Source organism: Chiloscyllium plagiosum, chromosome 10 (assembly GCF_004010195.1).
Source record: "Chiloscyllium plagiosum isolate BGI_BamShark_2017 chromosome 10, ASM401019v2, whole genome shotgun sequence".
Classification (NCBI taxonomy): domain Eukaryota; kingdom Metazoa; phylum Chordata; class Chondrichthyes; order Orectolobiformes; family Hemiscylliidae; genus Chiloscyllium; species Chiloscyllium plagiosum.
In genome coordinates this window covers 90,856,752-90,870,391 of record NC_057719.1, presented here as the reverse complement: position 1 = coordinate 90,870,391, position 13,640 = coordinate 90,856,752, and the positions used below count along the sequence as shown (strand labels likewise).

General features: G+C 43.5%; 1 protein-coding gene across 1 annotated transcript in view; it reads right to left on the bottom strand.

Moving 5' to 3' along the window:
- The window catches only part of LOC122554032 (stAR-related lipid transfer protein 9-like), a gene marked incomplete at its 3' end in the record, with an annotated part of 253,157 nt that overhangs the window by 10,509 nt on the left and 229,008 nt on the right, over positions 1-13,640 (bottom strand). The window contains exons 22-23 of the mRNA XM_043698518.1: positions 5,576-5,796; positions 3,048-3,579 (exon numbers count right to left, since the gene is read on the bottom strand). Coding sequence (XP_043554453.1) covers positions 3,048-3,579; positions 5,576-5,796 — 753 coding nt within the window. The remainder of the gene's footprint in view (positions 1-3,047; positions 3,580-5,575; positions 5,797-13,640) is intronic.

Sequence of the window (13,640 nt, the reverse complement as noted above, 5' to 3'; positions counted from 1 at the left end):
AGGAATGAATCCGGAGTAGCAGAGCGAGGAATGAATCCGGAGTAGCACAGCCAGGAATGAATCCGGAGTAGCAGAGCGAGGAATGAATCAGGAGTAGCAGAGCAAGGAATGAATCCGGAGTAGCAGAACAAGGAATGAATCCGGAGTAGCAGAGCCAGGGACGAATCCGGAGTAGCAGAACGATGAATGAATCCGGAGTAGCAGAGGGAGGAATGAATCCGGAGTAGCAGAGGGAGGAATGAATCAGGAGTCGCGGAACAAGGAATGAATCAGGAGTAGCAAAACGAGAAATGAACCTGGAGTACAACAGCCAGGAATGAATCCGGAGTAGCAGAGCGAGGAATGAATCCGGAATAGCAGAACGAGGAATGAATGCGGAGTAGAACAGTGAGGAACTAATCAGGAGTTACATAGCGAGGACTGAATCAGGAGTTACACAGCCAGGAATGAATCCGGAGTAGCAGAATGAGGAATGAATCCGGAGTAGCAGAGCGAGGATGAATCCGGAGTAGAACAGTGAGGAACAAATCAGGAGTAGCAGAATGAGGAATGAATCAGGAGTAGCACAGCCAGGAATGAATCCGAAGTTGCAGAACGAGGAATGAATCAGGATAGAACAGCCAGGAATGAATCCGGAGTAGCAGAGCCAGGAATGAATCTGGAGTAGCAGAACGAGGAATGAATCTGGAGTAGCAGAGTCAGGAATGAATCCGGAGTAGCAAAGCGAGGCACGAATCCGGAGTAGCAGAACGAGGAACGAATCCGGAGTAGCAGAACGAGGAATGAATCCAGAGTAGAACAGCGAGGAATGAGTCAGGAGTAGCAGAACGAGGAATGAATGCGGAGTAGAACGAATCAGGAGTTACACAGCCAGGAATGAATCGGGAGTAGAACAGTGAGGAATGAATCAGGAGCAGCAGTGCGAGGAATGAATCAGGAGTAGCAGAGTGAGGAATGAATCAGGACTAGCAGAGTGAGGAATGAATCCGGAGTAGCACAGCGATGAATGAATCCAGAGTAGCAGAGCAAGGAACAACTCTGGAGTAGCAGGACGAGGAATGAATCCGGAGTAGCAGAGCGAGGAATGAATCCGGAGTAGCAGAGCGAGGAATGAATCCGGAGGAGGACAGCAAGGTATGAATCCGGAGTAGCAGAGCGAGGAATGAATCCGGAGTAGCAGAGCCAGGAATGAATCCGGAGTAGCAGAGCCAGGAATGAATCAGGAGTAGCAGAGCCAGGAATGAATCCGGAGTAGCAGAGCCAGGAATGAATCCGGAGTAGCCGAGCCAGGAATGATTCTGGAGTAGCAGAGCCAGGAATGATTCTGGAGTAGCAGAGCCAGGAATGAATCCGGAGTAGAACAGCTAGGAATGAATCCGGAGTAACAGAGCGTAGAATGAATCCGGAGTAGAACAGCTAGGAATGAATCCGGAGTAACAGAGCGTAGAATGAATCCGGAGTAGCAGAGCGTAGAATGAATCCGGAGTAGCAGAACCAGGAATGAATCCAGAGTTGCAGAGCCAAGACTGAATCCGGAATAGCAGAACGAGGAATGATTCTGTAGTTGCAGAATCTGCGTGGGTTTCCTCCGGGTGCTCCGGTTTCCTCCCACAGTCCAAAGATGTGCAGGTCAGGTGAATTGGCCACGCTGAATTGTCTGTAGTGTGAGGTAAGGGATAAATGTAGGGGTATGGGTGGGTTGCGCTTCGGCGGGTCGGTGTGGACTGTTGGGCCGAAGGGCCTGTTTCCACACTGTAAAGTAATCTAATCTAATTAAAAAAAAGAACGAGGAATCAATCTGGAGTAGCAGAGCGATGAATGAATCAGGAGTAGCAAAGCCAGGGATGAATCAGGAGCAGCAAAGCCAGGAATGAATCCAGAGTAGCAGAGCGAGGAATGAATCCGGAATAGCAGAACAAGGAATGATTCTGGAGTTGCAGAACGAGGAATGCTAAAACAGTAGATTTGAGTGAGCTTGTGTGTTAAACATGGGAGGATTACTAAGCAAGAGAAATGGTATGACTCCGCTGGAAGAATTCCCTGCCATTCCTCCAAAGTTTTGCCAGGGATTTGTTCACATCCACTAGGTAGAGCAGACAAGCCTTGATATAATGTCTCATACATGACAAAAGACAACAGATGATCGGCATCTCTCGGTAATGTAGCATAGCATCAGCTTAGATCATATACTTAAATCTCTGGGGTGGGATTTGAACCTTGTATTAAAGAGGCAAACCTGCCACCACTAATCTACAATTGACACTGCACTTTCACGTTCTGGCCTATTCGGCATTAAATGTTTTTTACTTATTAAATTTGACTTCTAAGTACAAAGATGCAAAATCATTTACATAAATGACAAAAAGCAGTGGACCCAGCACTGATCTTTGTGGCACTCCAGTCACAGGCCTCCAGTCTGAAAAGCATCCCTCCACCATCACCCTCTGTGTTCTACCTTTGAGCCAGTTCTGTATCCAAATGGCTAGTTCTCCCTGTATTCTGTGTGATCTAACATTGTTAATCAGTCTACCATGAGGAATCTTGTCAAAAGTCTTACTGAAGTCCATATAGATCAGGTCCACTGCTCTTCCCTCATCGTTACTTCTTCACAAAGCTCAATCAAGTTTGTGAGGCATGATTTCCCTCACACAAAGCCATGTTGACTCTCCCTAATCAGTCCTTGCCTTTCCAAATACATGTAAATCTTGTCCCTCGGGATTCCTTCCAACAACTTGCCCACCACTGATGTCAGGGTCACCGGTCTATAGTTCTCTGGCTTTTCCTTAACTCTTTAAGAGTGGCACCAGGTTAGCCAACCTCCAGTCTTCCAGCACGTCACCTGTGGCTATCGATGACACAAGTATCTCAGCAAGGGCCCCAGCAATCACTTCTCTAGCTTCCCACAGAGTTCTTGGGTACACCTGATCAAGTGCGGGCATTTATCCACCTTTATGCATCTTAAGCAGTCCAGCACCACCTCCTCTTTAATATGGACATGTTGCAAGATGAGTTGTAAACAAACTCATTTTTGAACAAGAAATACATACCTGTAAACTGGGACATACTGTGGGTACAGGCGTGATACCAGGTCATTTGAATCAGAGTGCCTTCTAGCTAGTAAACGAACAGATGGTGATTGTTTTGTTGCTGGTAATGAGTATGGAGGGAATGATTTGTTCCACTTTGTCAGTTTTGGATTTGGACTGGTTTGTAAAGTGTTCATTTTGTCCACGGTTGGCTGCTTGAGTTGATCCTTGCTGAGTAAGCTTGCAGCCTCCAGGTGTTGCAGGTTGGTTTTGGCTTCCAACAGTTTTTGCTTCCCGGCAATTCTCTCCAGCTGGTATTTGACTCTTTTCTTGCTGATATTTCGCTCGGCCTTCTTCAGTGAGTGTTTCTGAAGCAGTTCCAGCTGCACCAGCCGCTTCCTATCTTGCTCAAGGGAAGGAATCTCCTTGTTTTGAAGGGTGATTTGTACCCCACACTCAGTGAACTTTACAGTCTCTGTCTGTGTCCCCAGCTCACGGCGGTGCTGCGCTAAAGACTCCAAACGCCTCTCTTCATTTGCTAGACATTGCTGGTCTGGGAAAAGAAAAAGAACAGACAGCTGTTAACATGGCTAAAAACATGGTAGTGCAGATGTTGGAGAGATGAAACAAATATTAAGAGGGAATATATTAAGAGAAGGGGCGGGGGGGTTCACAGAGAATGCTGGAATTATTCAGCAAGTCAGACAACTGGAGAACAAGAGTCAACAGTAAAATGAACACAGAAGTGGGGATGCTGGTAACCTAAAACAAGAACAGATACTGGACAAACTCAGCAGGATTGGCAGCATGGACTCGGAGATGGACAGCATTGAAACAGACCCTTCGGTCCAACTCGTCCATGCCAATCAGAAATCTAAATTGATATAGTCCCATTTGCCAGCATTTGACCCATATCCCTCTAAACCCTTCCTATTCATATACACATACAGATGCATTTTAAAATGTTGTCATTGTACCAGCCTCCACCACTTCCTCTGGCAGCTCATTCCATACATGCACCACCGTCTGCATGGAAGAGTTGCCCCTGAAATCCCTTTCATATCTTTCCCCTCTCACCTTAAACCTGTACCCCTCTAGTTTTGGGCTCTCTTACCGTGGGGAAAAGACCTTGACTATTCATGACCCTAATGATTTTATACAGTCACCCTCAGCCTCTGACACTCCAGGTAAAAAAGCCCCAGCCTATTCAGCCTCTATCTATCGCTGAAACTCCCAAACATCTTTGTAAACCGTTTCTGAACCCTTCCAAGTTCAATATCTCTTCTATAGAAGATAGACCAGAATTGCAACCAGTATTTCAAACATGCCCTAACCAATGTCCTGTACAGCCTCAAACATGACCTTCCAACTCCTATATTCAATGCATTGACCAATAAAGGAAAGCATACCAAACGCCTTCTTCAAGAAGGGCTTATGCCCGAAACGGCGATTCTCCTGTTCCCTAGATGCTGCCTGACCTGCTGCGCTTTTCCAGCAACACATTTTCAGCTCTGATCTCCAGCATCTGTAGACCTCACTTTCTCCCCATCAATATCCACTACAAATCCACTGTCTCCCACAGATACCTGGACTATATATCTCATGCTCTATTTTCTGTATGGATTCTATTCCATTCTCCCAGTTTCTCTCTCTGTTTACCACCTCCTCGTCATAATTCAAGGCTACAACACACTGTCCAGATGAAGCAATGATTTGCCTGCACTTTAGTTAGTCCTGCCTACTGTAATCACTGCTCACAATGTGATCACATGTACACTGGGGACAAGAAATGCACAGTGGGCAAGTGCTTTCTGGAACACCTTCGCTCTATCTGTAAAAGTAACCAAAGCTTGCAGTAGCTTGCCACTTGCATACATCACTACGTTCCCATGCCAATATTTCTGTCTCAGGCCTGCTGAGTGCTCCAGCAAGGTTTAACACAAGCTGGAGGAACAGCATCTCATCTACCTTATTGCCCTCAGGACCCAACATGGAGTTTAACAGTTTGGGAGTGACACCGTGTTAAGGGAAAACAGGAGAGGGTCAGAGAACAAAAGGCAAGGTATCTAATAGTATATATGCCAAGAGTGATGGAATAATGGTGGCAATGGCTAATAACAAAAACAAGACATAGCCCAGAAGAATTGTAAATAGTTACATAATATAGAAACAATTTATTACAATGATCAATTCAGTTTCTTTAAATTATTTTCATCTATTTGCATTTATCTTTTCTCTGCTACAGGTGCAGAAAAAAATACATTTCCCCAAATAAATAAGTTTTATCAAATAGGTGTTGTCTGGGGTACAAGCAGAAGATCTCTGTGTCGCCATCTCGTAGCTGTGAGCCATCAAGAATTACACAAAGTAAACCAGGAAGAGCTGCCACTTTACATTAAAAACTTGTTCTGACATTGCAGAAACGAGTTGTTTTGGGTGATAACATGTCAAAGGAAAATGCAAACTTGTTTGCTGGCTGGTACACAATCAGAATGTTCTTTTGCTACTGAGAGTGAATCATCTTCAAAGAAAAGATTGTGACTACATACTTAGCTCAATTTGTTGTTTGAGCTGCTCCTGATCGTGTTTGAGCTCTTGTTCTGCCTGCGACTGGGCTGCTTGGATGTGTTTTCGCAGTTCCTCAATGTAGCATTCCTGCTGCTGTACCTGCCCTTGGTAAAAAGCTTCCGATGCCTTCAGCTTGTGTTTGTATTCTTTGTGCTCCTGCTGTTTGTTTTGGTATCTCTCCCGAAGTTGAACTAGCTGCCTCCTGAGGATAAACATCAGCGAGTTACATTTTATGCATGTGTGAACTCAAAGTTCACTGAACATTTCTTTTCTGCAGTAGCAAACAATAGCACTGTTCACATTGCAGAGGTGGATTAAGTTCAAAATATAATATTCCTGGATGGCACATCTCAAATCCATAATTTCTACAAACTAAAAGGACAGCGGCATCAGACACACATAATCCTAACTTGGACAATCCTAACGTCGTACCTTTACGGTCTCTGGGTTAAAATGCTGGACTTCTTGAGTTAACTTATTTCTGGAAGCACCTTTGCTACATGGACTGTAGAGGATCAAGTAGGTGCCTCTTAAGGGAAAAAAATAAGCAGGCAATTATTTGCTGGCTGTGAAAGTTAATTTTATTCTCACACTGTACAAGCTGGTACAATTCAAGTGCAGCCAAATGGGAAAGCAAGTAAAACCTAGTCAGGAAGCCACAGACTTTGGGGTCACCAACTCGTGAAAGTTTACATGCAACAAAAGGAAATCCTCTTACCACCAGATTTTCAAGTTCCTTAAAGTCACCAGTTGATTTATAAATTCAATATTTTAAAAAACATGATCAAGCAACTTGACAGCAGCTGTCTGAACTTGTTTTAATCTGCTCGCCAAACTTGAATTGTAAATACAAAGTTCTTTCCCCTCACCAATCGGTTCTTTCATCACCGATCGATCGCTAAACTTCTGATTTTTCACACTCCAGCCGTTAAGTTACCTAGCAACAAAGAAGCTTGCAGTCCACAAAGAAAACCTGCTTGGTTGCACAGGGACTGACACAAAGGCACCAACCACTCAGTGATTCTGCAAGATGCTTTAAACAGACCAACTATGGCAGTGCACTGTATTCAAGTTAACAGCAAATATTACACTTTCTACAAAGTTCAAAGCCATAAGCACACCAACTTGGTACATTAGCTCGGAGTTCAATAACAAACTTAAACATGATATTTTTGGTGCTGGTACAATGGTGTAGTTTGCAGGATATCTGATGTTGGTAATTGTTGTGGTTGTATTCGCCGAGCTGGGAGTTTGCGTTGCAGACGTTTCGTCCCCTGTCTAGGTGACATCCTCAGTGCTTGGGAGTTTCCCGTGAAGCGCTTCTGTGATCTTTCCTCCAGCATTTGTAGTGGTTTGAATCTGCCGCTTCCGGTTGTCAGCTGTCCGTTGCAGTGGTCGGTATATTGGGTCCAGGTCGATGTGCTTGTGGATTGAATCAGTGGATGAGTGCCATGCCTCTAGGAATTCCCTCCTGGTGAGTTGTTGTCTGAGAGTGGCTGTTGGTTTGTGTGCTGTTATGAGTCCTAGTAGTCTGGTTGTCAGTTCAGAAATGTTCTTGATGTATGGTAAAGTGGCTAGTCCTTTGGGTTGTGTCATGTCCTCATTCCATTGTCTTTCCCTTAGGCATCTGTTGATGAAATTGCGGGGGTATCCATTTTTGGTAAATACATTGTAGAGGTGTTCTTCTTCCTCTTTTTGCAGTTCTGGTGTACTGCAGTGTGTTGTGGCCCTTTTGAACAGTGTCTTGATGCAATGAAATCAACCACCCCAACACACACAACTCTGATGTTGGTAATATTGCAGTTGTTGATATAGCCTCACAGGTTAAAGACTTACAAGGTAGAATTTAGCTAATAACAGGAATAAACCCCAATAAACAAGCTTGATGAGTCATTAAAGAACAAGTCTGATGTTAAAACCAAAAGACACAAAATCTCAAAATCATAAGGTCGAACAGCTCCACGCATATCTTGTTTATAAAATGTTGAAATTATATCTTCTTGATGTTGTATAATGTAGTATCAATTCCTTTACACAGTTACAGCTGAAAGTTTAATGCAGAGCATGTACCTTTTTAACATATTAAATATTAAATGTAAACAGTAAACGTACAATCACAAACACACACTCCAATGTGTATTTGCCGTTGCTAATCTTACAATAACTTCCCAGTTAATAGACTGTCCTCACAGAATGAATGGTGTAGGTCCAAAAATATCTTTTTGCCAATGTTCAACGGATATTCTGAACAACCCCAACGTTTAAGTCTTAATAGAGCTTTAAGACTACTATTTTGAATGTAAACTTGCTTGCACAGTGAGCTGGTGTCCAACATGCTGTGCCAACAAGCTACAGTAACTACAGCAACAACTGATTTGAATGGATGTCCTCTCAATTAACCTCCATTGAAAGCAAGTTCATAACCAAAAGCCTTGCATGCCAAAAATACATTAGCATCTATGACTGGTAAATGATAAATTAAATATCAGAAATTAGAACTAAACTAGCTGCTTTTAACATACCAAGTATATTATTTGATATAACAATTACTGTACAAGACTCCCATTCATTCATTATATCACTGAAACACAAACAAAACCTCAAAGTATTCTATTGTTAAATAAAAATCTGATAACACAGAAATACAAACAGTAGAAAAGAAGTCAGTGATTGCTTCAATTTTGAAGATGGTTCCCCATGGTTTAAAGATCTGAAACAATGACCAGGTTCTGTTCTCCACAAATTGTTTGTCTTTGTTGCTTTATCTCTTGGATTCCTGTATCTAAAAGTGTTTTATCAATTTCTGTTATATAGATGCCGTATGTTGAGAGCTCGGTGCACAAGAAGTTACTTTTTCCATGTGCATCAAAAGGTAGCCAGCATCCCAGAGCTAGCATGAGAGGAGTCACAGCGAGTCTACAACGACACAGAAGACAGTGATTGTGTTTTCTGGTAATACTGGTTGAGGATGGATTATTGGCTGGGACTGCCCTCTGCACTTTATTACTAGATGTTGAACTTCTGTTGAAAAACTATAACAGAAGTGGGTCCTTCACATTATGTTCCATCCCAAACCTAGATTATGGCTCAAAGCTAAAATCTAGATTGCTGCCTCATTAAGTGGACACAATTTGGCTAGTGAAGCTCACTGTTTATATTCTACAAACTACCTCAACGGTAGCACTGCATAAACACTTAAAATGCTACACATAGGGACTGGAAAACATGAATTCCCTAGGAGTCAGAGCTCCTGTGAAATGCAGTGTCATCATTTCCTGCTACAATACATAGCTTTTTTGTGGCTATCTGGAAAATCCATCACCAATGCATTAGCCAATCTCTCTCTCTCTCTCTCTCTCACACATGAAGTTGCCACAATGTTGGTCAATCATTGCTACAGAGCAATCAGCATTGTTGGATTAGAAGGTGGTTTTTATAGTTGGGTGTCTCTAACCCTCCTCCTGTACACAGGCTGGGGACTGACACCAGCACACATTGCCTTGCCTGCACCTTTGAGTAGCTTCTTTCATGGCCAACAAATCCTGGAGTGTATTGTGAATGTGCGGCCTGCTGGCTCAGTCACAGGAGAGCTGCTCACTGAGCTACTCTAGTTTCCTATCATAACTTCCAAACTACCACATGATCTTCCCATAATACCCCAGTGTGACGACAAATTGGATAACATATTAATCCTAGGACTACTTTAGTTTGCCACTAGAAAAATCATTAAGCTCCCCACGTCTCAAGTTATTGGCGTACAACACTGTGACATACTGAGCAACACAGATCAAAGTGGGCTCAAGTTTGAGCCAAAGACTTAGCCACATTAACTGATAACTGAGGCAATGTGATCAGTACTGCAAAGGCTCTTGTGGTAAAGTGATAATGTCCCTACCTCTGATCTAGGAGACCTGGGTTCAAGTCCCACCTGCTCCTGAGGTATGAAAGAACATCTCTGGACAGGATATCTAGGATCGGCTTTCAGCAACCCTTGGTCTTGGCAAGTAACTTTTTCTCTTACCTTCACACTCTTGACTGCTATATACAAAGTTAGCAACACAGGAACAGGAGTAGGTCATTCAGCCCGTTGAGCCTTTCCTGCCATTTAATATGATCAAGACTGATCAAATGCTTCAATGTCTTTCACCCACCCCATCCTCATAACCTGTACATCACTGGTAACTAGAAATACAGAAATCTCTACCTAAAACATTATCAAAAGACTGAGCTTTCACAGCTCTCCATGGCAGAGAGCTGCAGAGGTTCACAACCTTTTGTATTTTAAATGACTCCTTTCACACTTAAGAATGTCCCAAAGTACGTTACAGCCAATTAAATACTTTTGTGAAGTGTAGTTACTGCTGCAATTTATGAAACATGGCAAACAAGTTGTACAAAGAATAGTGATTAAGTTAATGGCTGCAAAATCAATTTTGCTGGTGTTAGATAGTTATCCCATGGAGAGGTCCCTTAACTGCTTTGAAAAATGGCTATGGTATCTCCTAACATGCACCCAAGAGGGCAGATAGGACCTTCACATAACATCTCATCTAAAAAAAAAGAGGGCCTGATTAGCCATGCAACACTGTGGGTTCAATTCCTGCACTGCAGGAGCTTATTATGAAGTATTCTCCTTCTCAAACTCTCCACTCGCCTGACCCTCAGGCTAAACCACCACCAGTCATCTCTCTAAAGCAATCTTCTGATCTGTCGTTAGTACTGCAGTCAGCTTCAGCATTCAATTTCTGCATCAGGACTTGAACCCATGATCAGTGGACACATGCGAATGCACAATCCCAATCGAGTTAGACCCCATCTACCAGCCCCCTGAGAAAACAGGAAATGACATCACCAACCCAAAGAAATCCAAACAGAAATATAAAGAGAAAGCAGGAATCATCAGCAGTGCTTCACCCGGAGGCCCACTGAAGATGTTACCTAGTATGGTGACAAAACTTCTGGAAATGAACCTTCCAGCTCAGTGAGCAAACCTACATACACAATCCACACATCAGGGCTGACACATATGAACAGGGGGCACTGACTGCAATCTGGTGGTTACTCCTGGGTGTACATTTTGATCTGAGTCTATTGAATGAGATGACATTCACATTTGAGCTATAAGCTCCTCATATTAAAGCCACTCACTTGAGATATGTGAACCTGAGTATGTGTCATTGAATTCCTGAAGAGGAAAAGAAATGAGACACAACTGAGGAATAAATTAATACAGCGAGAAGTCACAGTGGTCAGATATCAAACTTTTACAAATTATCAGATATTCTACAACCAAATCGAAGAGTGAGAGTCATACAGAGAGGTGGGGCAATGAGAGTATTTTGTTCAGTTCCTCTTTTATTTTATTTGATGGTGTTATGATCCTCAGGTGAATTTCTTTGACACATTTTGAAAAATCATTTACTTTGTCACCTTTGAGTATAATTAGCTCTCTGCTAGCTAGATTGATCTGGTGACATGACACTATTATGCTGTCCCTGGGTTTGTCTAATAAATTTAAACCATACTACTGGGTGGGGATTTTGGATTGAAGCCTTAGATAGCCTAGTACTTCCTGTTGATCTGATCAAGAGGATGCTTTTGGCCAGTAAGATTAGTGGGTTAATGCGAAGTTGTTCATTATGGAAGGGAGAATGAAATAAAAGTATCATTTAATGAAGAAAAATTGTAGAAATCTGTAGCAGAAAGGGACCTGGGGTACTTAAGCACAAAAGAGAGAAGGCTAGCACACAAGTATAGCAGGTAATCAGGAAGGCTAATGGAATGTTGGCCCTTATTTCAAGGGTTGGAGTGTAACAGTAGGGAAATCTTACTGTAACTGTACAAGATGCTGGTGAGACCACAACTGTGAGCAGTTGGTCCCCTTTTTGTAATGGGAGGGCAAATCAGAGAAAGTTCACTAAAGTAATACCTGGTATAGAGTGATTGTCTTCTGAGGCGAAAATGAGGACTGCTGGAGATTAAAGTCGAGAGTGTAGTGCTGGGAAAGCACCCAGGCAAAAGTGAGGACTGTGGATGCTGGAAACCAGAGTTTAGATTAGAGTGATGCTGGAACAGCACAGCAGGTCAGGCAGCATCTGAGGAGCAGGAAAATCGACGTTTCCGGCAAAAGCTCTTCATCAGGAAAGGGCTGATGAATGGCTTTTACCCAAAACATCAATTCTCCTGCTCCTCGGATGCTGCAAGACCTGCTGTGCTTTTCCAGTACTACACTCTGATTGTCCCCAGGTTCGATTCCAGGCTTAGGCTTGGAGTTTGCACATTCCCCCAGTGTCTGAGGGGGTTTCTTCTGGGTGCTCTGGTTTCCTCTCACAATCCCAACGAGGTACAGGTCAGATGAAGTGACCATGCTAAATTGCCCATAGTGTTAGGTGCATTAGTCAGAGGGAAATGGGTCTGGGAGGGTTACTCTTCAGAGGGTCGGTGTGGTAGGGCCGAAGCCCTGTTTCCATCCTGCAGGGAATCTAATCAAAGGCTAATATTCACTGGAGTTTAGGAGAATGAGAAGTTCTCTCATTGAAACATATAGGATTCTTAAAGGGTTCTTCAGAGGGTCGGTGTGGACTGGTAGGGCCGAAGGGCCTGTTTCCATGCTGTAGGGAATCTAATCAAAGGCTAATATTCACTGGAGTTTAGGAGAATGAGAAGTTCTCTCATTGAAACATATAGGATTCTTAAAGGGTTTGACAACATAAACACTGAGAAGATGTTTCCCCTCTTTGGAGAGCTGAGGCTCAAGTGGAGGGAGAGAAGGAAAGCCTTGATTAGCCAAAGTCCCTCGGAAATGTGTGATGCTTTCATTCTGTCCATTGTGTACAGTCACAGTGCTGTGCCATGCTGTGACATGCTATAGCTGTTCCATTGCTGGGTGGTGACAAAATATTACAACTCTATATTCCTCTGCATGCACCTTCATTGCTCTCTCGAGCAGTGGTGACAATAATTGCAGCCTTTCTGTAGTTTATGTAGTTTGTTAAACGCCATTGTATATTCTTTGATGCAACAATCATCCAAGTATCTGAACTTACATTTGACCATGCATTGTATACATTTACTGGATCATCTTTACTGTAATTGTTATCCATAAAGCTTCCACAGGATCCAACTCTCAAAATAACTTTCACCTTTTTGTTATGAAGTGACAGCACCAAAGCCACACCATATTTCCCATTTGCTAAGGAGGTAACCCTAGGCATAGTACTCAAGGCATGGCACTCATCCACTGATTCAATCAATAAGCACATCGACCTGGGCCCAATATACCGGCCACTGCAGCGGACAGCTGGAACTGACAACCGGAAGCGGCAGATACAAATCACTATAAATGCCGGAGGAAACATCACAGAAGGGCTTCACAGGAGGCTCCCAAGCACTGAGGATGTCCCCTAGACAGGGGACGAAACGTCTGCAATACAAATTCCCAGCTCGGCGAACAGAACCACAATAGGATAAAAGGTCGACACAACATTGAGGGCCGAAGGGCCTGTACTGTGCTGTACTGTTCTATGTTCTACGTACAGAGAGTGGCAATTTAGCCTATCATGCCTACACAGCACTATGACCTCTCACTGGTTGACTGTCTGAGTTCCACTGGGAAGAATCTTGTTGGATCAGTGAACATCCTGATATTGGGACTGGATGGGAGCATGTTATTTGCTTGGAAGTGGCACACTGCCCATGTGCAATCTCTGCCAGCTAACTAGCTAATCCCAGCCAAGGGGTACATCATTGACACCACACCTCACTGGGCAAAGGTCTGAGTGCCTTACTGGAGACAGGTAGAATCATAGAATCCTTATGATGTGGAACAGGACATTTAGCCTATCGAGTCCACACCAAACCTCTGAACTGCATCCCACCCAGACCCACTCGCCTACCCCTGTAACCCTGTATTTCCCCTGGCTAATCCACCTAGCCTGCACATCACTCGATATAATGGACAATTTAGCATGGCCAAACTAGTTAACCTGCACACTTTGGATTGTGGGAGGAAACCGGAGCACCCGGAGGAAATCCACGCAGACACGG